Raw genomic sequence first — 26938 nt, forward strand, 5'->3', positions numbered from 1 at the left:
CTCTGCACATGTTATATCTGCCTCCCCTGCAGTGCACATGGTTTTGCCCAACTGCTAACAAAGTTCCTGCTGCAATCAACTTGGAATTATCCCCATTGTCTACTATCAGAGATGTACATAAACCACTGGGATTAAACAATTATTGGGCAGTGTGCAAGAGTAAACGATAATCATTTGCTTGCTCCAACAAGCGGGGAAAATTTTATGTTTTCCAACTAATTATTTTAGTGAACCAAATGATACTTTTGTCACATTCACCTTTCTCCAGCATGTCATGTCTACTACCTGATCCTCAGCACAGGACAGGACAGTCTCTCCGCTCTGCAGAAGATCTACCTCTCTCATCCACACGCATTACTCGCTCCCACTCAAAATGACAGGACTTTTTCTGGGCTGCTCCCACTCTGTGGAATGCCCTCCCATATATAATCAGACTTACTTCAAGTCTCCAAAGCTCAAGTGTTCCCTGAAAACTCACACCTTCAGACAAGCTAATCAAATTCTGGACCCACCCACATAACCTTTAATGCCTCCCTATCTACTGACATCCGCTCTGTACAGGCAATACATAACCTCACATATTTTTTCTTTCTTCACTTTCACATTCTTCTGACCCTTGGCCAACTTTGCTGAGTGACCATATCATGCAGCCCATTAAGAACGTTTGCAATCTGGTGGACCATTATGCAATAGGTAGCACCTATCCTTGTGTATCAGTGCCTATTTCCGTATAGATTGTAATCTTGCATGCAGGGCCTTCCTACCTCTATGTCAGTCTGTTATTACCCAGTTTTGTTCTATTACTGTTGTTCCAATCGTAAAGGGCAACGGAATATGGTTCAGAACATTTTAGATGCAATTAGCCAATCAGAAGTGGTAATTGTCATACTCATCAGTGTGTATTTTGCACCAGGGTTGAGCACCTACAAGTAATATGCCTCTGGACAGCTGCATATGCGTCTTTGTCCAGGTCTACCTTGGACGCCTTTGTGTGACTGTGACCTTACTGTACTGGGCCTTTACTCTCCCCTCTAATAGTAGGGAGTCACAAGAGTTAAAATGTGTCTGACTCTGCATACGGATGCAAGTGTGCGTGTTTTGTGCATGTGCAGTACAGAAATGCACATTTAAATGCAAATACTCAAAACTTTAAAAGAGCCCCTGAATGGTCATCCCATGTCCTAATAAGGTGCCGAATTAAAATACACCATATCCTTCTCCACCTGTTATAACATAAATTACATATACATTTTTACACTTAATCCTTTTCATCAGAGTATGAGAAAGATATATATTTATTTCCAAAAAATTTACATATTTAATGAGCCTTTCAGTCAAAACTACACAGATTTGCAAAGTGTTTAAATTCTACATATATTTCACATAAGCTACACAAAGTAGCTGTCATATACTCATCATATTACACATTACCCTTCAGTTACTATAGACACAACATTGATCAGTTCTTCTCATGAAGCAAATGTCACTAAATATCCATAGTAGAGTTTGGAAGTGGAATTACAAGGCCACAGGTTGCAGTATACATCAGAGATATTGGAATAATGCTCTCTCTATATATGAGGATTACTTTATCATTATTGTTCAAACTTCAGTTTGTTTTCTTCTGTAACTCCTAGAATTTTTTCTATTTCTTCTACAGTTTCCTGGAAATAAGAAAATCAACAACTTTTGAAGCTGCAACAATGTTTCGGTACAGTCAAGTGTTAATGATACCAAATAAATAAAATTAAAACAAAAACATGTTTGGTAAAAATAGGATTTTAATACCTACCGGTAAGTCCTTTTCTCGTAGTCCATAATGGATACTGGGGATACTTAGTACGATGGGGTATAGATGGGGTCCAAAGGAGCCGGTGCACTTTAAATTCTTCAAACTAGGTGTGCTGGCTCCTCCCCACTATGCCCCCTCCCACAGCCAGTCTAGGTAAACTGTGCACGAAGGAGAGGGACATACTTGCGAGGAGGAAACATAACAAGACAACGAGTGGTGAGATTAAAGAACCAGCACACAGCAAACATAAACCAGACCAGCAACGGCTGGCGAAACAGAACAGCAACAGCTGATTCAAAACAACTTTCACACAAGAACAAACCTGCAGAAAAGTCCAAGCACTGAGGTGGGCGCCCAGTATCCCTTATGGACTACGAGAAAAGGATTTACCGGTAGGTATTAAAATCCTATTTTCTCTAACATCCATAAGGGATACTGGGGACACTTAGTATGATGGTGATGTCTCAAAGCTTCCAGAACGGCCGGGAACATGCTGAGATGTCTGCAGCACCAACTGCACAAACTGGGTATCCTCTGAAGCCATGGTATCAAATTTGTAGAACTTGACAAACGTGTTTTTCCCTGACCAGGTAGCAGCTCGGCATAGTTGCAAAGCTGAGACTTCACGGGCAGCCACCCAGGAGAATCCCACCGATCTTGTAGAGTGGGCCCTAATAGACTGTGGAACAGGCAAGGCTGCCAAAGTATAGGCCTGTTGGATAGTAAGCCTAATCCAACGAGCAATCGACTGCTTCGAAGCAGGTAAACCCTTTTTCTGAGCATCATACAGCAGAAAAAGGAATCGTTTTTCTGACACGAGCAATCCTCTTGATATAGATCTTTAAGGCATGCACGACATCCAAGGTCTCTGGATTAGTAGAAGTGGCAAAATTTGGTGGAACCACAATTAGTTGATTCAAGTGAAATGCAGAAACCACTTTTGGCAGGAACTGCTGAAGAGTGTTGAGCTCCGGTATGTCCTCATAAAAGACCAAATAGGGACTCTTGAAAGACAAAGCTCCCAATTCTGAAACTCGCCTAGCTGAGGCTAGGGCCAATAGCACTACCGTCTTCCACGTAAGGTACTTGTCTTCTACCATCATCAATGGGTCAAACTAGGAGGACTATAGAAAATCCCAAACCATGTTCAGATCCCAGGGTGCCGTTGGAAGCACAAAGGGAGGTTGTATGTGGGGTACACCCTGTTAGAAGGTCTGGACTTTAATGGAGCCAAGCGTAGGCCCAAATCCACTGCAGCCTGTAAGAACCATAAGAAACGGACCAGGTTGAAATCCGCAGGAGTATACCTACGGCCTTCACACCAGGAGACATATCTATTCCAGATATGATGATAGTGTTTTGACGTCACTGCCTTCCTGGCTTGAATCATGGTTGCAATAACCTTACCCAGAATACCTTTCTTGTCTAGAATGTTCCGTTCAACTGTCATGCCGTCAAACGAAGCCGCCGTAAGTCCCTGTAGATGAATGGCCCTTGTTGAAGATCCACTCGCATTGGCAGAGGCCAGGGGTCTTCTATGGACATGGCTAGAAGGTCTGCATGCCAAGCTCTTCGAGGCCAATCTGGGGCAATCAGGATTGCTGAACTCCTTCCCTTCTGAGTCTTTTTTAGCATCCTCGGAGTAATGGAATCAGAGGGAACAGGAACAACAATTGGTAAGACCACAGTCTCGTCAGTGCATCCACTGCTGCCACCTGAGGTCCCTGGTTCTGGAACAAAACCGCCAAACCTTCTTGTTGAGCCAAGACGCCATCAGATCGATCTGCGGACAACAAAGACTGGTCTGTGATCTGTTGAAACACCTGTGGGTGGAGACCCCACTCTCCCGGGTGCAGAACGTGTCGACTTAGGAAGTCCACCTCGCAGTTGTCTACTCCCGGAATGAATATGGCCGATATTGCCCTTGCATTCCTTTCCGCCCAGAGGAGTATCTTGGACATCTCTCGCATGCAAGCTCTGCTCTTTGTTCGTCCTTGACGATTGATGTACGCCACTACCGTTGCGTTGTCCAACTGAACTTGTATGGCCTGATCTCGAAACAGAGGAGAGTCCTGAAGCAGAGCATTGTAGATTGGCCGGAGTTCCAGGATGTTTATTGGAAGAATGGCTTCATGGCTTGACCACCTGCCCTGCAACTGCACCCCTTGGGTGACAGCTCCCCACCCCCGCAGACTCGCACCCGTTGTAAGGAGGATCCAATCCTGAATCCTGAAGCTCCGACCCTCCACAAGATGGGAGGACTGCAACCACCACAGGAGTGAAATCCTGGCCTGTGGTGAAAGGCGTATGATCTGATGCATCTGCAGATGCGAACCTGATCATTTGTTCAGGAGATCTAATTGGAATGTCCTTGCATGGAACCTTCCATATTGGAGTGTCTCGTATGAGGCCACCATCTTTCCCAACAGGCGTATGCAAAGATGTACTGAGACCCGGTTCGATTTCAATACCTCCCAAACCATCTCCTGAAGCGTACTTGCTTTGTCTGCCGGAAGGAAAACTTTCTGAGCCACAGTGTCCAGAATCTTTCCCAGAAACTGGAGTCTTTGAGTCTGCTTGAGGTGAGATTTCTGTAAACTGAGAATCCACCCATGGTGTGACAGTAGCTATGTAGTGCGGCTAATGCTGTCCAACAGATGCTCCCTGGATCTTGCTTTTATTAAAAGGTCGTCCAGATAGGGGACAATGTTGACCCCCTGAATGCGGACCTGGAACATCATCTCTGCCATCACCTTCGTGAAGACCCTTGGTGCCGTAGACAGGCCGTAAGGTAGTGCTTGGAACTGGTAATGTTTGTCCAATACAGCATACCTGAGGTAAGCTTGATGAGGCTGCCAAATTGGAATATGGAGGTAGGCGTCCTTTATATCCAAGGATACTAAGAACTCCCCCTACTCCAGTCTGGAGATTACTGCGCTCAAGGAATCCATCTTGAACTTGAAGACCCGCAGATATGGGTTTAAGGACTTGAGATTCAAAATGGGTCTTACCAAACCGTCCGGTTTAGGTACCACAAACAGGTTGGAATAATATCCTTCTCCCCTTTGTTGAAGTGGAACGATGACCTAGGTCTGAACCAACTTCTGAATGGCCTTTCGCAGCGTAACTCGAGTTTCCTGGGAAACTGGTAAGCTTGACTTGAAATATCTGTGAGGTGGAGAACTTACGAACTCCAGTTTGTAGCCCTGGGAGATCAGATCTTTTACCCAGGCATACTGGCAAGAGCTTCTCCAAATGAAGCTGAAAAACCTTAAGCGAGCTCCCAACTCGAGTTTCCCCAGGAGTGGAGGGACACCGTCATGCTGATGCCTTGGTAGAAGCAGAGCTAGTGCTCTGTTCCTGTTATTCTGAAATGGCAGGTTTTCGTGCCTTACCAATGGAAAGGACTGCATGGAGGGTCCCGGGTAAGAGTGTCTGGCTGGTGGAGCCGCAGATGGGAGAAACGTGGATTTTCTAGTAGTAGCCTTTGAAACCCATGTATCCAATTCACCCCCAACTAACCACTTTACTGTGAAAAGCAGAGCTTCAACACTCCTTTTCGATTAGGCACCCGCTACCCACTGACGCAGCCACAAGGCGGATACCGCCATGGTAGTAGTTCTAGCATTGATAATGCCTATATCCTTGATTGTCTCACAAAGGACACGTACTGTTTCACCAGTGTTGCCATGTCTACCAGGGTCTTGTCACCCGTCAAGCCCTCCTGAATATGACCTGCCCACATATGAATGGCATGTGTCATCCAACATCCTGCAATAACAGGTCTCTGTGATGCTCCTGCTGCTGTTTAAATAGATTTCAGAATGCTTTCTATTTTCCTATCAGCCGGTTCCTTTAACGCAGTAGCACCAGGAATCGGTAACACTGTCTTTTTTGACAAGCGTGAGACAGATGCATCCATAGCCGGGGGATTTTCCCATAATTTCCTTCCTTCTTGGGCAAATGGGAAAGTGGTTATCAAACATTTTGTCACCTCGAATTTCTTATCAGGATTAACCCAGGGATGTCTGAAAAGGTAATCTAATTCCTTAGAATCAGGAAAGGTGACATTGGCTTTTTCTGCGTAGAGAAAAACGACTGCTGTACCTCTGTCTAATCAGCAGGAATTTGTAACACGTCTCTTATAGCAATTATATTATCATAGGTTCCAGCTCCCCCCCTCCTCCGCTTCTAGAACCTCCTTGTCGGACTCTGAGAGGATGTCAGGCAACCCACGCTTATGTGGCACTGTTCTGGAGGGAAGGGTAACCCGTCTGCCATCTGCCTTTCCTTAGTCAGATTTTCCACAGGCAGTTGCAACCGCTGCGTTTCTTGTCTAGTAGCAGTTAATTGATTTGGCATGTCAGCCATCATGGATTTTATAGAAAGCAGCCAAGCTGGTTCCTGTACATCACCCCCTGAAGCCTCACTGATCTGTGAGGGCCGGCTACATTGCTCACATATGAGAGAATCAGCAGGGGATGGGGAAAGCGTGGTATAACAGACACTACACACAGCCTTTTTCACCATGCTGACAGGAGACAACAACACCCACACACAGACACAAGTATAAGCAAGCCTGCCCAGCCCAGTATGTGTGGATGAGACACAGACAGGAGGGACCAGCACACCAGCCAGAGCAAACTCAGTGAGAATGCAAGGCTCTTTAAGTGTGTTATATATGTTGCAGGAGCCTATTTAAGGGTCCTAGAGCGTCTCTCCCCAGTATAACACCTCTGTACCAAGTGTTCTGGTTGCTGGAGTATCTCTGGAGGAGATGGCAATCATGCTGCAGCGCTGGAAATGCAGAGAATGACGCCAGGAAGCCTCTGGTCCCGCTCTGAGTTAGCTCCGCACCCTCCCATGGCGCCGGAGCTATACATATATTTATACTGGCAATGTCTTCCAAATGGTGTAAAATGAGGCTCCAAAATCTCCTTTCACTACCACTGGCCAGTCTACGTGCGGCGGGGGGGTATGGGATCATCCCAGGGGGAGTCCGTATGCCCGCCCCGCAATTGTGCCACACCAAGAACCTGGGCAACCCCTAGTGAGGTCCCCGGTTGTCACTCACCACTCTTCTGAGCTTCAGGTTGCTCTTAGAGGTGTGCGGCATGCTGTGGGTATGTGCACTATAGCGCAATGAAATGCAGTACACTGCCCATCATGACCATTGTCCTGTCAGCGGGGATATGGCTCAGCACCTAATGAGGTCGGTATCTGTCCCCCCCTAAGTCCCTCGGTGCAGGTAGGCTGTTGCCCAGACAGCCTATCTGAAAAAAATAAAAGTTTAAAAGAAATTAAAGAAAAAATCCCTGGAGCTCCAGAGTGTGCATCCTCTCCTAAGGGCGCATTTTTCTAAACTGGCAGTGGGAGGGGGCATAGAGGGGAGGATCCAGCACACCTAGTTTGAAGTATTTAAAGTGCCCCGGCTCCTTTGGACCCCATCTGTACCCCATCGTACTAAGTGTCCCCAGTATTCCTTATGGATGTTAGAGAAATTCTATCTGAAATACAGTGGGGTTTGAAAGTTTGGGCACCCCAGGCAAAAATAAATTTTAATGTGCAAAAAGAAGCCAAGGAAAGATGGAAAAAATCTCCAAAAGGCATCAAATTACAGATTAGACATTCTTATAACATGTCAAAAAAAGTTTGATTTTATTTCCATCATTTACACTTTCAAAAGAACAGAAAACAAAAAATGGTGTCTGCAAAAGTTTGGGCACCCTGTAGAGTTAATACCTTGTACTGCCCCCTTTGGACAGCTGTGACCTGGCAGTGTCATGGATTGTTCTCAATCATCGTCTTGAAAGACCAGGTGATGTCAATCTCAAAGGTTTTAAAAGCCCAGACTCATCTGACCTTGCTCCAACAATCAGCACCATGGGTTCCTCTAAGCAGTTGTGTAGAACACTGAAACTGAGAATAGTTGACGCTCACAAAGCAGGAGAAGGCTATAAGAAGATAGCAAAGCGTTATCAGATGCCCATATCCTCTGTTCGGAATGTAATTAAGAAATGGCAGTCATCAGGAACAGTGGAAGTTAAAGCAAGATCTGGAAGACCAAGAAAAATATCAGACAGAACAGCTCGCAGGATTGTGAGAAAAGCAAGTCAAAATCCACGTTTGACTGCACGATCACTCCAGGAAGATCTGGCAGACACTGGAGTTGTGGTACACAAATTCCACTATAAAGAGATACTTGTACAAATATGGTCTTCATGGAAGAGTCATCAGAAGAAAACCTCTTCTACGTCCTCACCACAAAAATCAGCGTTTGAAGTTTGCAAATGTACATATAGACAAGCCTGATGCATTTTGGAATAAAGTTCTGTGGACCGATGAGGTTAAAATATAACTTTTTGGCCGGAATAAGCAAAGGTACGTTTGGAGAAGGAAGGGCACAGAATTTAATGAAAAGAACCTCTGTCCAACTGTTAAGCACGGGGGTGGATAAATCATGCTTTGGGGTTGTATTGCAGCCAGTGGCACAGGGAACATTTCACGAGTAGAAGGAAAAATAAATTCAATAAGATTCCAGCAAATTTTGGACGCTAACTTGATGCCATCTGTGAAAAAGCTGAAGTTAAAGAGAGGCTGGCTTCTACAAATGGATAATGATCCTTAACACACCTCAAAATCCACGGTGGATTACATCAAGAGGCGTAAACTGAAGGTTTTGCCATGGCCTTCACAATCTCCTGACCTCAACATAATTGAAAATCTATGGATAGACCTTAAAAGAGCAGTGCGTCACAGACAGCCCAGGAATCTCAAAGAACTGGAAGACTTTTGTAAGGAAGAATGGGCGAAGATACCTCAAACAAGAATTGAAAGACTCTTGGCTGGCTACAAAAAGCGTTTACAAGCTGTGATACTTGCCAAAGGGGGCAGTACAAGGTATTAACTCTGCAGGGTGCCCAAACTTTTGCAGACGCCATTTTTTGTTTTCTGTTCTTTTGAAAGTGTAAATGATGGAAACAAAATCAAACTTTTTTTGACATGTTATAAGAATGTCTAATCTGTAATTTGATGCCTTTGAGATTTTTCCATCTTTCCTTGGCTTCTTTTTGCACATTAAAATGAATTTTTGCCTGGGGTGCCCAAACTTTCAATCCCCACTGTACATGTACAGTATATGACTAGGGAGTTATCTGCAAAGGTCTTAACTCTGCAAAATATCAAAGTTATTAGGGCTATAAATATTGGGAATGTGGGTATATAATTTATCCAAAAAATTGTCAGAATGTTCTTTACTCAACAACTTTTATATTTTCACCTTCGCGAGGTGTTCCCGGAAGGGAAATGCAGTGGATTACTGTGGTGGGAGGGGCTTGGTGCTTGTCATCAATATGTTGCACACCCTCTCAGGTCCATGAAAAGGGAGTGGGACCAAATGACCCAATCGTCAGAGAAACGCTACATCACCCCCTTTCCCCTTCTGCCCATTTTACTAGGAAGTGGCTGGGATGTAGGAGGGTGACCTACTCTTCAGAAAGTCCATAAAACTCCCAATAAATGTAGAAGTCAGCCTACAGCATACATGTCTATTCTGGAATGACCGGGAGACTTCCACATTTTAGGGAGTTCTCTCTGTCTCCAAACATCCCCACCCTCACAAACAAATCTACTTCCCCATATAGGGGAATGCGCAATGGCACAAAACATTGTTCAATGTGCGGGGTGGCGGTGTGCGCTGCCCATCACATTTCTTCGCCCGCCCGCACTTTCCATTTGGACGTCCCCTACAGGATCTACCAGTGAAGTATAAAAGTAGACATATGTTACCTAAAGGTATCAAATGCACACGTGCATGCAGGGGGGGTTTCTGAGTACCTAGAAACCCCGCCCCCCCATGCCTCCGATCCATCAGTGCGCTGCTGAACGATCTTTTTTTTTTTTCAAATGGAGGCGCTCCGGTCGCTGTGTCAGACGCGGTTGCGGCAGCTGCCTCCTATCATTGTCACTTGGAGGGGAAGCTGCAGCGGCAGCACACACTAAGCTCCTCTCAGGCAGTTCTTGCGTGGGGCTTAGAGACTGCCATGTGAGGCGCAGGGTAGCAGCCGGGTGAGTCACATACCAATTACAGCTTACCAGGGGGGCGAGGGTTGTGCTTTCAGTGCTATCTGTTACTGGTGTGTATTTGTGTCTTTGCTATGTGTATGTATGCTGTGTGTTTGCGGGGAAGGGGGGGCGGGGCTATTCTTTCAGTTATTGGTGTGTGTCTCTGCTCTGGCTGTGTGTGTGTGTGAGTGTGTGTGTGTGTGTGTGTGTGTGTGTGTGTGTGTGTGTGTGTGTGTGTGCGCTACTGTGTGTTGTCAATGGTGGCTGCCACTCAGAGAAAGTTCCACAATGTAGCACTGGGGTGCCCGCAGACAAGATGCGTTTATATAAAAAAATAGCAACTGCGGCACTCACAGGACTTAGTATGTCAGGTATCCATAAAGATGCACAGCCTCATCCACACGTAGTCTCCCGTTAACATGTAGTCAACATTTCATTTAGATCAGGATATAGATAAATAAGTGTACATTCTTACCTTATATAAGGGACCCGATGTCGACACCATCACCTCCAGCATGCAGGCTGTCAGCTCACAATGACATAAGCAAGGTAATAAGGTAAGAATGTACACTATTTATCTATGTCCTGACTAAATTTTTTAAATAAAAATGAAACGACTACTTATTAACGGGAGACTACACGTGGATGACGCTGAGCATCTTTACGGATACCTGACATACTTAGTCCTGTGAGTGCCGCAGTTGATATATAGCATATGTTAGTCCGGCACTCCACCATATAAACAGCTGCCCCAGGTGCCTTCTGAAGGTCCAGCAAATGCACAGAAAGAAGCAGCGGCACTCAGAAGACTTCGTATTGAGTAATTAAAGTATATTAAAACACATACAATCCCACCAAAATGAAACATCCACAAGTGTGCCATAGTCAAAATAAGCATAATATCCTTGTGTGAAATCCCCTGGACAGACAAATCACTGCACGGCTCTTCAGGATTTTTAAATGCAGACTTTACTTTCTCAGCGTTTCATTGTCATCTGTGACCCATCGCCAGGATAAATATACAAACCAAAATACCTTTGTATATTTATCCTGATGACGGGGCACAGTTGACCCCAAAACACTGAGAAGTCTGCTTTTTAAAATTCCTGAAGTGCCGTGCAGTGATTTATTAATATTATATATGTATACATACATACATACATACATACATACATGTATGGAACCCCCCCCCCCCCCCCCCCATGAAAATCCTGCGTTTGCCACTGAAATGTAAGTACAAACAATGGTCATGTAATTTTTATGGAGAGGTATAATATTCTGCAGACCCCCGCTTTTATGGAGACGTCAAATACTCTGCAGCCCCTACTAAACAGGGAAGGATTTCTTAAAGAGCCATTATCACCTATTGAATTTCATTTAAATAATCATGTCCAACAAGAGATACCAGGTTTTCCCAGCTACTGCCACCAGAACGGTATCCGGACTACAGGTCGACAACAAAAAGGTCGACACACCTTAGGTCGACGCCAATTGGTCGACACACCTTAGGTCGACATGGACACAAGGTCGACATGGACACAAGGTCGACAGGAGCAATGTCGACATGGGAAAAGGTCGACATTAGTTTTTCACAATTTTTTTCTTTTTTGGAACCTTTTCATACTTCACGATCCACGTGGACTACGATTGGAACGGTAATCTGTGCCGAGCGAAGCGGAGCGAAGGCACCATGCCCGAAGCTCGCGAGCCATGCAAGGGGACGCGGTGCACTAATTGGGGTTCCCGGTCACACTACGAAGAAAACAAAAAAACATAAAAAACTCATGTCGACCTTTTTCCATGCCGACCTTGTTCCTGTCGACCTAAGGTGTGTCGACCAATTGGCATCGACCTAAGGTGTGTCGACCTTTTTGTTGTCGACCTGAAGTCCCAGACCCCACCAGAACAAGCACTCCTACAGACACTGGTATCTTGGCTCACACATCTATGCGCTTCCATGTAAAAAACAGGTGTGTTCATTGAAAATAAGTGCAAAACACTAACTCACTTTTGATGCTTTGATAATTATCACTTCACAGCTGGAGCAGAAAATACTGCCCCCTAGAGTACATCACCTCTTAGTTTTATTTAATACAAAGGATAAGTAAGTGTTGCAGGTAGTCAGCAAAAAAAACAACACAAATCTCCCCAAAATATTCCATGTATATGATCCATCAAGTTCACCATAGAGAGTTATTTAATATCTACTTACAACCTAATTTCCCATAAGAAAATGTTAGCTATGAACATTCCCTATGAGCCTGTATATTTTCCTATTGATGCATGTAACCGCTCAGAATAAATCATCTCTTTGTTACATATAATCCCTCCTTTAACCTCCAGTGATAGGAACCTCGTGCCGATCATTAGCTCTCTGTCTCTCTTGCAGGACAGTAATTACCAGACATTGAAAGATGTTTTCATGAAGAATGAAGCTTGTCTGTACACTTTTCTTCCCCATGACTGCCAAAACAGAGCTGAAATCGTTAGTTAATTAACAGCACACCTTGAAATTAGTTTGTCCCTGCATGTCGGGGGCTGATATTTCTTGATGGATGATGAACAAATTGCGAGCAAAGGTCATCAGCGCTCCCTGGAGGTCCTCAGCAATGCTCCTGGTAATGAGAATCGGAGAGAAGCAGGTCAGTCCCCCAAATACACACATTATTTTACCATTTATTCACATAAACCTTTATATTCCTACCATAGCATTAATGGGCAGACCTATTCCAGGATATCCAATCATGGACAATCCTCAAACTGAAAGTCATCTCATGCGCATGCTGCATGTTTCTAGAACACTAGGGGGTAGTGTAGTATTAAGGCACAGATTTTGCCACTAAAGCTGTTTCAGCGTCGCCTCTAGGCTGATGCGCTATGGGACTTGCAGGGATCACCAGAAAGGGAAGCCCCCTCCACACTCTGGCGGGTGAGATGTACATCCAGGCGTTATTGCTTCCTGATTCGCCCCCATAAGAGGCTATACAGGAGAAACATTAGCCCTAATAATGCATCTCCCCCTAAGTTACAAAATCAAGTATATATATACAAAATCAAGTATATATATATATAATAAAGCATATATGTGAGCGTACCATTTTTTAATATGTCACCATATCAGTTGTATCGCAACTGCAATGTATGGAGAGATCGTACAGAAAAGTGATTTTCTCTATGGCAACTGCTGTCATTCATTTTAAAAAGCAATACAAATATCAAATTATGCTGGCTCTAGCACATCAAAACCACCCTCTCTCTAACGGTGGGTACACAGCAGGCCGATATCGGCATGAATTACCGTATCAAAATGACAAATCATGCATATTGTCTGATGTGTACACTATATTTGTGCTCACGCGGATCGCATGCAATATCTTCTGGTTGGCAGTGCTGCACGGCTAACCGGATGATATCGCATGCGGCACTGTGCATATTAATGATGAACGGAACATAATATACTACGGTCGTTCATTAAATTGTCTAATGGTCTGGGACAAAGGGAATTCATCCCGACCAGTGGCCTGATTGACCATCGCTCTGATGTGTACTCAGAGGCAGCGTGGACAGAGTGGTACTGGTGGAAATTAATTTACAATAAATTAAATGCCAGATAAACCCAAATTAAGAGCAGTAGGTTGGATTAGGTTCTTGTAACTGTGGGATATAATTGATGACCCGGGGCACATGGTTGTTCCGATTTTTAATTTAAACATTTTTGGAACCCAAGTATGCGAGAGTCAAGAATAGCTTTGATTTCAAAGTCCGTACCATCTTCAGCCTCTGCAGAGGTTGGCCTTGGGGACTTGGAATGAAACCGGTTCAAAACAAGAGGGCGAAGAAGAGAGACATGAAAGGAATTTGGTATCCGGAGATGGGAAGGCAATCCCAATTTGCAAACAACCGGATTCAGGACTTGTAACACGGGGTAAGGACCAATGAACCTCGGAGCGAACTTCATAGTGGGCACCTTTAAACGGAGATTGCGGGTAGAGAGCCATACCCTGTCACCAACCTTGTATTGAGGAGCTGCCCGTCGCTTCCTATCCGCAAAGAACTTATAGCGGCCGGAGACTCTCTTGAGGTTAGCATGAACTCGACTCCAGATTTGACTGAAGTGCCGGAGAGTAGAGGCTGCAGCAGGAACTTCTTCCGGAGGACAAATGGGTAATTCTGGAACTTGGGGATGAAATCCATAATTAATAAAAAATGGAGACTCACCAGTCGAAGAGTGGTATAGATGATTATGGGCAAACTCGGCCCAAGGCAACAGCTCCACCCAATTATCTTGCGAGAGGGAGAGATAAACACGGAGAAAAGTCTCTAAATCTTGATTGACGCGTTCAGTTTGCCCATTGGTTTGTGGATGGTAAGCGGATGAAAACTTGAGTTTTATTTGTAAGGCCGTACAGAGGGCTCCCCAGAATCTTGCAGTAAACTGTACCCCCCGGTCAGAGACTATTTCCAGAGGTAACCCGTGCAGGCGGAAGTGTTCCCGGATAAATAACAAAGCCAACTTAGAAGCTGATGGTAACCCGGTCAATGGAACAAAATGTGCCATCTTAGAGAAATGTTCAATAATTACCCAGATGGTGTTATGACCCTTAGAGAGGGGCAGTTCAGTAACAAAGTCCATAGAGATATGGGTCCAAGGCCTCTTAGGAATGGACAATGGGTGCAGCAACCCCGCAGGAGGCAGACGAAGAATTTTGTGCTGAGCACATTGAGGACACGAGTTGACATAGGGGGTAATTCCAAGTTGATCGCAGCAGGAAATTTTTTAGCAGTTGGGCAAAACCATGTGCACTGCAGGGGGGGGCAGATATAACATTTGCAGAGAGAGTTAGATTTGGGTGGGTTATTTTATTTCTGTGCAGGGTAAATACTGGCTGCTTTATTTTTACACTGCAAATTAGATTGCAGATTGAACACACCACACCCAAATCTATCTCTCTCTGCACATGTTATATCTGCCTCCCCTGCAGTGCACATGGTTTTGCCCAATTGCTAACAGAATTACCGCTACGATCAACTTGGAATTACCCCCATAATCTTGAACATCCTTCTTCATAATGTCCCACCAGTAAGATCTTCGTAGAAATTCCCACATCTTTTGAACTCCAGGATGACCGGAAAACTTGGAAATGTGAGCCCACTGCAACAATCTTGGTCGAAATTTAGCTGGCACAGACATCCTTCCAGGAGGAGGGCCCAACGCGGTGGGAGCCGCTGAAATGGAAACTGGACTGAGAATCAAAGCCTTTTCAACGGAATTCTCCTCATCCGAAGCCGTTAAGGAACGGGATAGGGCATCAGCCTTGGTGTTAAAAGTTCCAGCCCGGTACTTAATGACAAACGAAAATCGGGCAAAGAAGAGCGCCCATCTAGCTTGACGGGGATTCAAGCACTGGGCCGTCTTGAGATACAGCAAATTCTTGTGATCAGTGAAAATCGTAATTAGGTGTTTAGCACCTTCCAAAAGATATCTCCATTCTTCCAAGGCAGATTTTATTGCCAAAAGCTCTTTGTCTCCAATGGTATAATTTCGTTCAGCAGGAGAGAACTTGCGAGAATGGAAACCACATGGATGTAACTTCCCATCTGGAGCATACTGCGAAAGCACGGCACCAATGCCTACCGTAGAAGCATCAACCTCCAAAAAGAATGGTTTTAAAAAGTCTGGTTGCTGAAGTACCGGAGCGGTCATAAAGGCTGCCTTCAACTGAGCGAACGCTGCTACAGCTTCAGAGGACCAATGGCTTGGGTCAGCCCCCTTCTTGGTTAGGGCAGTAATAGGCGCCACAATGGTAGAGAAACCCCTTAGGAATTTCCGGTAGTAATTTGCAAACCCCAGAAACCGTTGCACCGCTTTCAAGGAAAGAGGCTGAGTCCAGTCCCGAATGGCAGAGAGTTTCTCCGGATCCATACGAAGCTCCGTGCCCGAAATGATGTAACCAAGAAATGGAATAGAAGGGACCTCAAAGGTACACTTGGAAATCTTGCCGTATAGATGGTTCTCTCGCAATCGAAGAAGTGCCTCTTTAACCTGTACTCTGTGCTCAGTGAGATTCTTAGAAAATATCAGAATGTCATCCAAATATACCACTACATTTAGGTATAACATAGCCCGAAAGATTTCATTAATGAATCCCTGGAAGACGGCGGGGGCGTTGCTGAGGCCGAACGGCATTACCATATACTCATAATGCCCGTCCCTAGTATTGAAGGCCGTCTTCCATTCGTCCCCCTGTCGGATACGTATCAAATTATAAGCTCCCCTTAAATCGAGCTTGGTGAAGACTCGGGCTCCGCGAACTCTATCAAAAAGCTCCGTGATGAGCGGCAAAGGATACTTATTCTTAATGGTGACATCATTTAGACCACGATAGTCGATACATGGCCTCAGGCCTCCGTCCTTTTTCTTCACAAAAAAGAAACCTGCTCCTGCCGGGGAAGTAGAGGGGTGGATGAATCCCTTCTGCAGATTAGACTTGATATATTTCGACATAGCTTGAGTCTCGGGTACTGATAAAGGATAAGTGCGACCCCGAGGTGGCATTTCCCCCGGAATGAGCTCAATAGGACAGTCCCAGGGTCTATGCGGTGGTAACTGATCGGCCGCCTGCTCCGAGAACACATCTGAAAACTCCCGATAAGCCTCTGGAATAAGCCCTTCATCCGACTTGGAAGATACACGGAGCGGGTAGACAGGAGTGAGACAATTTGAATGACAAAATGGACTCCAAGAAATTATCTGTGTCGACCTCCAGTCGACGTGAGGGTTGTGAAGCTTGAGCCAAGGAAGACCAAGAACGAGATCGTGAGGCATCTCCCGAATCACAAGGAACTCCAGATGTTCTTGATGCAAAGCTCCCACTTGCAGCTTGATTGGCATTGTACGACTTGAAATCAGACCATTAGAAATTTGGGTACCATTAATAGCAGTCAACGTAATAGGTCGTTCGACCGACCGTAACTGTAAACCCAGATTCTGGGCACAGGAAAGGGAAATAAAATTCCCCGCAGCCCCTGAGTCCAACAGTGCCTTAACGGTTTTGGCTACTGACTCAGAAAACAGAGACACGGAGAGTAAACAGTCCACTGCCGCAGAAGATTGAGAAGAAACCCCTAGCTCGACTTCTCCAGAACAAGCTAGGACTGCCCGTTTCCCGGGCGAGACTTGCGAAACTTGAGAAAATGATCCGCAGCTCCACGGTAGAGGCAGAGTCTACCCTCACGACGACGCTGACTTTCTTCTGGGGACAGCCGAGACCGATTAATCTGCATGGGTTCGTCTGGACTCGGAATAACTGTTTGCTTAGACGGAAGAGATCGGAGTCTTGACCGATCTGACCGACTACGTTCACCACCTCGTTCCTGCATGCGAAGATCCACCTTTACACAGAGTGAGATCAACTGTTCCAAGGAATCTGGCAGATCACTAGTGATCAACTCGTCCTTTAAACGATCCAAGAGCCCATTCCAAAAAGCAGCCCGAAGGGCATCATTATTCCAGCACAGTTCTGAAGCTATGGTTTGAAAATGAATCACATACTGTCCCACTGAACGAGAGCCTTGTCGAACACGGAGCAAGTCAGCAAAGGCAGCAGTCGTCCTGCCAGGCTCATCAAAGATCCTTCGGAATGACGTGATGAAGTTTGTATAACTAGCAACCAACGGATCTGATCGCTTCCATAACGGTGACACCCACTCCAACGCTGAACCCTCAAGCAAAGAGATAATGTATGCCACTTTAGACCGATCAGTAGGAAAGTTATGTGAAAGGAGTTCGAAATGTACCTCACACTGATTGAGTAAACCACGGCAATTCTTTGGATTCCCGTTATAACGAGGAGGAGTAGGAAGCTGAAGGCGTGACCTGGTTCCAGACAAGGACGGAACATTGCTAGAGACAACCACTGGAGCGGATACTGGAACTGGAGCTGAAACCACTGAGTCCAGAGAAGTCTGGATTTGATCCAGCCGGCCAGATAATTCCTGGAGATAATGCATCACCTGATTCTGTGCTGCTTCCTGACTCTGTACTCGGGAAACTAGGTCCTGCATGGTGCTTGCCTCTGGGTTCCGATTCCCCGGGTCCATGTGGCCTGAGTATACTGTCACTGACCTAGATTGAGGGTGTTCTGAACTCGGGGATTCTTCCGATGGTTGGGAAGAGGAACCACAACTGGGCCGGAACAGGGGTGACCTGATATAGGATTTCCTCATACAGGACTCTGACAGTAAGGTTTGGTGAAATATTGAAGAGCTTTATTGCAGGAAAAGAACAACTCAAAGTCATATAGCATAAAGGGAAACTTATGAGGGAATGTCCAGGCCCATTGAAGGGTTTGTGAGCAATGTTAAAGATACTGGTGATTGAAGAAATTGTGAGCGATGTTTAAAGACACTGATGATTTGAAGAACTTGTAAACGGGGTGGTTAAAGACACAGATGACTTAAAGAACCTGAGAACGGAGATTAAGACGCTGGTAATTTGTAGAACTTGTGAACGGTGACTGAGACGCTGATGATTTGAAGAACTTAAGTGCAGTGGTTTAAGACGCTGATGATTTGTAGAGCTTGAGAACGGTGACTGAGACGCTGATGATTCGAAGAACTTAAGTGCAGTGGTTTGAGACGCTGATGATTTGTAGAACTTGTGAACGGTGACTGAGACGCTGATGATTTGAAGAACTTAAGTGCAAGTGGTTTGAGACGCTGATGATTTGTAGAACTTTGAACGGTGACTGAGACGCTGATGATTTGAAGAACTTAAGTGCAGTGGTTTGAGACGCTGATGATTTGTAGAACTTGTGAACGGTGACTGAGACGCTGATGATTTGAAGAACTTAAGTGCAGTGGTTTAAGACGCTGATGATTTGTAGAACTTGAGAACGGTGATTAGGGCCCGCAGCCCACGCTGATTCCTAGGAGCACTGGTGACTGGACCGCAGAGAGACACACCAGCCGCTGGGAACGCTGGAACCTGTGCAGCGAACAGGCACATGGAAATGCCGGAGACACTGGACTACATATTCAGAGATTCTCGCCGGGAACAAGAGCGCTGGCATCTACTTCAGGGGAAAGACGATACTCAGGCGCCGAGGCTCTGTCCGGCATCTGACTTTGAATCTCCCGCCACCGCTGGATTGGCGGAACAGTCTGATGACGTCGCCTGCCCCCCGCCCACGTGATGCCGGGTGTCATGGCGGCGCCCTTGCCCTGGAGAACCGCCGGGAGCCGCGCCAGCCAGATGCCGGAGCCCGTGGCCCACCGAAGGCGGAGGCCGCAACACAGACCAGCAGACACGCAGGGGTAAGCGCGGCGAATGCTGCCTCTGGCGTGTGACACGCTGCGCTTGCCATGCTGCGGGCACGGTGGCGCGCTACGCACGCCACGCTATCTATTCTCCCTCCAGGGGGGTCGTGGACCCCCAAGAGGGAGAAAAGATGTCGGTATGCCGGCGGTCGGGATTCCGGCGCCGGTATGGTGGTGGCCGGGAACACGGCCGCCGGCAACCTAAAGACCACCCCCTTTTACAGGCTAAGAAATTACTTTTTTGGTTGAAAGTGAGATTTTCTCATCTGGAAGACTGAGGCAGCCGTCTTAGGCAGTGATTATTGATGTGATGGGATATATAGCAAATAACCCTAGATAATAGGCAGATACTCACATCATTCCTATTCGGTGCCTTTTCTGGTTTTCCAAGAGAACGAACACTGCCCCTTGTTTCTCCTGACAAGCAAAGGAACATGTGTCACGTAGTGACAGGAGAAGAATCAACAATCAATATTTATTAAGAACGGAGGTAACTTGTGACCATTACGTGTGAGGACCTAGTGTCAAAGGTGAACATTCAATCATCCCCCTGGTTTACATATAACATAATCTGTATAATAAACAGATAAGAAGTCACTTACATGTCTGTGCTTGTTAGACTGATCATGCACTGGTCATTTCAGGATTAACACGTACACAAAGAAACATCAACACACTGGAACCATAGTCACACAACTGGCAATTCACTTTAGCGGTGGTACTGGTTTCCAAAGACATCTAAGCAGGGCACATTCATTACCATGCTACTATCTCGCACATTCACGTGGTAGATTACAGATTACATTACTGGGAGAATATTCTAGAGATGTGCACACAACTGTTTAGGCACAGTATTTTAAACAAGAAAACTGAAATTAATACAAATATAATAAAAATATCCAGTATAAAAATGACCCAAGGCATAGTCAGAGCTGCTGTAACATATCACATTTATAGACTCCCCAGCCCCTTGGTAAAATACAAAGGGTAATTTGCAACTGTATCCCAATAAAACATTTTATTATTCTAACCCCAAAAGAGCAGAACATTTACAGATTTAGACTTTGGGATGGAAGAGCACTGGAGCAAATGTATGGTTTGGAATCATAGCGGGATTCTGGCTTGGACATATGATAGGAGAGTAGGCTTAACCACTTAACTGGCAATTTCCGCCCCCAAAAAAACGCTCTGAAATTGTCGGGGGTTTTTATAAGTGAATTAGGTGAAGAACATGAATTTAAGCTTATCCAACATGATTTTAGTTAAAAATAAAATGTTGAATTTTTTTTAAATCATTTTCTGAAACATTGGAACATCGGTCAGGATTATCGGAAACATCGGTAATGTCGCGACCATCGCAATGTTACTTTTTACCCCCAAACAGCTGCCAGGTACACAGGGGGGGGGGGGGGGGGTCTGGGGGTGGCTTGGGGAGGTAAGTTTACCCTTTCCTAGCAGCTGCCATTGTCTGCAGCCGCTGGGTGGGGGGTCCTGCCGTGCTGACCGATCAGCAATGATCGGCAGCACGGCACCACTGAGGGGAGAGTGCAGGGAGGCAGAGGGACCTTCCGCTCCCTCTGACAGCAGCAGCGGAGGGAAGTTTCATCCTGTGCGACCAGGTCAGATAAAGCACTGCCTAGTGTGGTCGCATCTGATGTGACCATGCCAGGCAAGTGGTTTTAAAGCTTGCAGTATGTTTACATTTAGGACTGGGACTAATCTTAAGACATTGTAAATATTGGTGCTGATTTATCCACTTTGTTGTGTATGATAAATGGTGCCACAGCCAATCAGCTCCTAATTGTCATGTGTTTGATAAATTACAGTTGGGAGCTGATTGGCTGGAGCACCATTTATCATACACAACGGGTTTTAAAACTCATTGCGTCTGATAAAACTAGTTGAAAAATCATCCCTTATATCTGTTAATGATTATATAAATATTTGCTATTAGTATTTATTTCAATTTATTGCTGCAGTTGTTCGCAGCACAGCGATCGGGTCGGAACTGCGCATGCGCATGACTGACAGGCAGAGGTGGTCGCTGGGCGACACGGCGGTGTTTGACTGCCATATTGGGGGCGTGGTCCAGCCAACGCACACATGGACAGACCGTGCGGGGGGCAGGCCGCAGCGGCTGCGTGACGTCACACGCATCCGCTGTGACCAGGGGCAGCGACGAGCAACTCCCGGTCAGCCGCAGGAGCTGCGCTGGCTGGGTATTACTCAACAAGTACAAAAGCATCACCGCTGTGCGATGTTTTTGTACTTGAGCGGGGGGGCTGGACAGACAGGCAGGGTGGGCTAGCCCTCTGCTGGGCATCCCCCCGCATGTCTGGGAACATGATCGTAGCTGTGCCAAATTTAGCACAGCTACGATCAACTCGGAATGACTCCCTAAATACAGATGTGTCCTCCTACATTGTTGCTACAGTCACGTTAAACAGCCCTTCTAGTCGCGAGCACGTTTACTGACGCCAGGCGTCTTTTTGTGCATTTTTCCAAAAAAATGCGTTGTATCCACACCGATGTGTGAATAGGACACACAAGCAGACTCTGATGATTAAAATAATATGCAGCATGCCTATATTCTGTGTGCGTCTGCGGCTGTATCTGCATACAAAATGCTGCGTTACAGTGTATTCCTGGACGCGTTTTGGCAAAAACAGATGCCCAACATTAGCAGAGATCTTGCGGCGCGTGGCATATTGTTGCTTGATGCGTGAGGACATATCTGTATCATTTGAAAGCCTCAGGGACTGGGCATCTGGTGCCAAGGACTAGAAACACGCATGGTTCTTCTGCTATCGTGTCATATAATTGTATGTCACTATGTTCACGCATCTGTTCATGGCATCTTACTATATAGAAATAGCACCATATTCACAAATGTATTCCCTCATCACATTCGGCCCTCATTCCGAGTTGTTCGCTCGCTAGCTGTTTTTAGCAGCCGTGCAAACGCTAAGCTGCCGCCCTCTGGGAGTGTATCTTAGCTTAGCAGAAGTGCAAACGAAAGGATCACAGTTCTGCTACAAAAAAAACTGTGCAGTTTCTGAGCAGCTCGAGACTTACTCCTAGCTAGCGATCACTTCAGACTGTTTAGTTCCTGTTTTGACGTCACAAACACGCACTGCGTTCGGCCAGCCACTCCCCCGTTTCCCCAGCCACTCCTGCGTTTTTATCTGACACGCCTGCGTTTTTCAGCACACTCCCCGAAAACGCTCAGTTACCACCCAGAAACACCCACTTCCTGTCAATCACTCACCGATCAGCAGTGCGACGGAAAAGCGTGGCTAGACCTTGTGTGAAACTATGTCGGCTTTTGTGAAAGTACGACGCGCGTGTGCACTGCGCACCATACGCATGCGCAGAAATGCAGATTTTTTTTGCCTGATCGCTGTGCTGCGAACAATGGCAGCTAGCGATCAACTCGGAATGACCCCCTATATACACACACCGCTGCTTACTATGCACTAAACAGAAGTAAGGGTGTCATGTCACAAAATAACACTTGTTCTGCGCCTTTGCACATTTGTAAATGAGCCTGATAAACTGTGGGCATCCTTACCTTCACATCATAACCAATGCCATGGGCTCTACACATCTGGAAGAAAACATTGTAATACACGACAGAGAGGTTTGTGTGGAACAGGCGTGTGCTGAGAACTGCAACTCGGCTTGAAACTGTAGGGGTCTGAAAAGACAGATTTCCCAGGGGAGAGATGACACTTTATTAAACCGCACATGCAGGACATTTCTTCAGATGACACTGCATCAAAATATTTGCATTTAACCTCATTACAGCCGTTATGTCTGTCTTTTCCTTTATTGCAGGATCCTGTCCGCCATCATGGAAAGAGAGGTGTTCATTTCAGTGTAATAATACACAAGAGGGAAAGTTATATCTTCAATTCTCACATAAGGGACATTCCACTTCTGTTTTACTGAATGTGGACGCAGTTCTGTAAGTGGTCCCTGTCCATGTATCACAAAGGACATTGAATGATGTGCTACATAAAAATGGTGCAGCCTGTTGTCATACAGTCTCCCAAAGGACCACACTGTGCACACTGCTCTTTATGGCTTTCTCTGATCAATACCTTTTACAGGCTGTTATCCGGGACCTTTCCCTAAGAACCAAAGAGCAAGTTATCGATAGTTTAGTTTTACAGCTGACCTGGCCTGTGTTTACAAGGCCTACCCTGTCTAACCTGCAGCAGGAAAGAACCACTTTCTCTGTCATAAAAGGTGGATATTTAAAACAGTTTTAAGTCAATCTCCATCCCTTGAATATCACAAAGCACAATAAACGTATTTGCTTGCCTTAGTGAGGTTGTTTAAGTAAACCCATATAATTGGGTCTATTCCTCATTAGTGGTTCAGCAGGTGCTCTTGGAGTCCTGGCAAAAACTCTGCACCTAAGCGGTGGTTTTCCCTGCCTCACTGGCAGCCTAACACTGCCAGCATGGAGTTCAGTCATCGCATAGGCAATGACACAAACTGGGGGGGACTCAGCAAAACTTCTCCGATTTTACAGCTACTCCACTGAAGGATAAAGGGAAACGTCATCTTAAGATTGATATTATAGAGCATACACCTCAATCGCCATAGCAGGCGATGGGGACGCAGTGTAAATAGAGAGACAGCAAAAAACATCAGTGATTTCTCTGCGCTATTCAAAATGCCAGAAAAAGGGGTTGTTATTGCTTCATAAATAGACCCAGATTTCTAATATGTGTTCCATCATTCCATTATTAATGTACTTTGTTTTTATGAATTAATTAATTAATACTGTTCTAACAAATTAAAAGCAATAATTTTATTAAAAGAAATTATAACACAAAACTAGTAATTTAGTGCCCCTTTTAAAAACGGGACTGATGTATACGGGGCATACCTATAAGTTGAAGAACACTTCCCTTACACCTGTTTTTGTTATTGCTGTTTTATTGTGGCCCGTTCTTCATATTGTGGTGGAAGTAGCGAGAAAGTGCTCGTGTAACATGTGCCCTTATAGATTGATCCCACAGACTATAATGAGATACCAGCGTGAACCCTGAAATCAGCACTCGGAAAACTCTGGCATAATGAATCTCTGAGCGCAAGCTAATCATGTCTATAATATTTGCAGAATTAATATCACCCATTGCTGGAGTCATTAACGTGCGGAGGGGGGATTATGAGAGGTGCATTTCAGAAGCTGTTCCCTTGCAGTGGGGGAGCAGGAACTAGAGGAGCGTTTGATAGAATAATCCATGTCTCTGTTTAACAAGCGTGAAGCAGGATGGGGCCGCGGTGATGGAACTCCATTGTTTAAGGGTTGGCATCAGACTGAAAGAATTGCTCTTGCTGGGTCTTCGCAGCCCGTACACTGGCATAATGAAGAGTCTTGTAAATTATTAATGCTGTGCTTATTTAGCCTCATCTATCTCGCAGATAATGAGTGATTGGTTTTATACATAATTACAGGAGCAGCAGCAGTGAAAACATGTATTCTTTTATTGAAAGGGGTTCATAAACAGAAAAGTGGGTGTTACTCTAGAGTTGGAAAGGTAACAGTGTAGGGAGATGCACTAGAGTGCATCCTATTGACAGGAGAGAAGGGGAAACAGACTCGATTAAATGAAAGATCAGTGGGAATTGAAGAGCGAAATGTGTGAGTGACAGCAAGCAATATATACAAGACAAAAAAACAGTAATCACAGATATAACAGCAATAAATGTGTAGACGCCCACGGATCCAATGATGTTATGCATTATAATCAAGGGATGTATAAGAAAAATACCTGTACGACTAGTACGTACAGGAGGACAATTTAAAGATAATGGGGGTAATTCTGAGTTGATCGCAGCTTCAAGTTTGTTAGCAATTGGGCAAAACCATGTGCACTGCAGGGGAGGCAGATATAACATGTGCAGAGAGAGTTAGATTTGGGTGGGGTGTGTTCAATCTGCAATCTAAATTGCAGTATAAAAATAAAGCAGCCAGTATTTACCCTGCACAGAAACAAAATAACCCACCCAAATCTAACTCTCTCTGCACATGTTATATCTGCCTCCCCTGCAGTGCACATGGTTTTGCCCAATTGCTATCAGAAATCCTGCTGCGATCAACTCAGAATTACCCCCAATATACTTGAGATTTAAAATTTGTGCAGAAGGTAAATCAATGAATTAGGATTGCTCAATCTGCACCCACATACACAGCAATACAATCATTTTCATGTAATGGGTGAACAAGGTGGTCATACGTCAACTGGCAGCACAACGAAACTAATATCAGAAAATTGAGTTTATATCAGTGTGCATGTAACCCAGACATAGGGATGTAGTTAATATCCCGCCGGTCAGAATACAGACGCTGGGATCCCGACCGCTTAGAATGCCGACAGGTGCTGCAGGGCTATTCCCACTTGTGGGTGTCCACGACATCCATAGAGTGGCAATAGAACCTGTGGTGAGTGCAGCGAGCCACCGAGCCCGCAAAGGGACTTGTAGCGCTCACCCCGCTGCTGGCATTCTGTCAGCCGGGATCCTGGCGTCGGTATTCTGACGGCTGGGATCCCAGCCGCCGGGATTCCATACCCAACCCTTACGTGTGGTCATCTATTGATCGCATAGACAAGTCAATAGATGAGCACCTACGTCAACTTGGAAAAGGACCCTGTCGCTTGGCACTCGGTTTAAATGAAAAAACTGACCTTGTGAAAAGTATAAGCCGTCACATTACAGAATGATCATGTCATTGTGTTTTGTATGGTCAGCAAAACTAAAGCAAAGTCACAATCATCTTTTTTTTCACCTTTCTGGATTCTCTGTGTGATTGCATGTGTATGTGAGACACGCTAGGGTTTATTTACTCGAGGTCGATTACCGTCAATTTAAAATAGATGACAATCGATCTCAATCAACTGATGAAAGTGGATGCTGCTGGACTGGAAGACCTTGTGTTGTTAATGATGGCCAATTAAGCTCACATGACCTATGAAAATAGTCATGATAAAGATTTGAACTGCAAACTGGCCCATCTGTGGCGAGACCAAGCAATGGGCAATGGATAGAAAGACTCAGTCAGCCCTTCAAATAAGTGTTCTCAGGCTGCTGGTCTTAATAAACAAGACAATGACATACTGAAGGAGCAATTCCGCAGACTTGCACCAATACATACACTAATGGGTTGGCACAAACTCTTGGTGTAGGTACAGTAGTCATCATTTAATACAGTAGACCACTGCTAAGATGCTTAATTATATGTCCTCATTACTCATTGTACTTGGTGCATATGTTAGCCTCTAGAAAGCAGAACAGGACTAAAAATAAACATAAACTCAGGTAAGTCTACATGGGATATAAGTCAACAGTGAATACAAATGCACATGCTAGGGCAGACATTCCCAACCTCAGTCCTCAAGGCACACTAACAGTCCAGGTTTTAGTGATATCCAGGCTTTAGCACAGGTGACTTAATTAGTAGCACAGTTATTTTGATGTAACCATCTGTGCTGAAGCCTGGCTATCACTAAAACCTGGACTGATAGTGTGCCCTGAGGACCTTGGGTTGGGAATGCCTGTGCTAGGGAAATGAGTGTGATGGTAATAGAGGAATCTGAGTAGTCAGAGAGTACGAATGCAGTGAGTGTGATTATAAGGGAGGTAAGTGAGTAGTGCCTTTAAATAATAAGATTTTACTTACCGATAAATCTATTTCTCGTAGTCCGTAGTGGATGCTGGGGACTCCGTCAGGACCATGGGGATTAGCGG

The 26938-nt window shown here is 45.3% G+C and overlaps 1 protein-coding gene and 1 long non-coding RNA gene across 5 annotated transcripts in view; one reads left to right on the forward strand and one right to left on the reverse strand.

The window, feature by feature from the left end:
- Positions 1-1265: 1265 nt before the first annotated feature.
- Positions 1266-26938, reverse strand: part of IQCH (IQ motif containing H) — a 199065-nt gene continuing 173392 nt past the window's right edge. For 3 of the 4 annotated variants that reach the window (XM_063925555.1, XM_063925554.1, XM_063925556.1), the window contains 4 exons: positions 22746-22871; positions 19530-19591; positions 12363-12471; positions 1266-1664 (listed from right to left, as the gene is read on the reverse strand). In XM_063925555.1, coding sequence (XP_063781625.1) covers positions 1596-1664; positions 12363-12471; positions 19530-19591; positions 22746-22871 — 366 coding nt within the window. In that variant the 3' untranslated portion in view covers positions 1266-1595. Of the gene's footprint in view, positions 1665-12362; positions 12472-19529; positions 19592-22745; positions 22872-23219; positions 23308-26938 lie in introns of those variants that run through there. The other variant, XM_063925557.1, reaches the window with a different exon arrangement.
- LOC134931818 (uncharacterized) lies at positions 1661-23152 on the forward strand. Its single transcript, XR_010179178.1, has 3 exons — positions 1661-1711; positions 12246-12498; positions 23012-23152. It is a non-coding gene; the product is annotated as an uncharacterized LOC134931818 (long non-coding RNA).

The sequence above is a fragment of the Pseudophryne corroboree genome, chromosome 6, assembly GCF_028390025.1.
Source record: "Pseudophryne corroboree isolate aPseCor3 chromosome 6, aPseCor3.hap2, whole genome shotgun sequence".
Taxonomy (NCBI): domain Eukaryota; kingdom Metazoa; phylum Chordata; class Amphibia; order Anura; family Myobatrachidae; genus Pseudophryne; species Pseudophryne corroboree.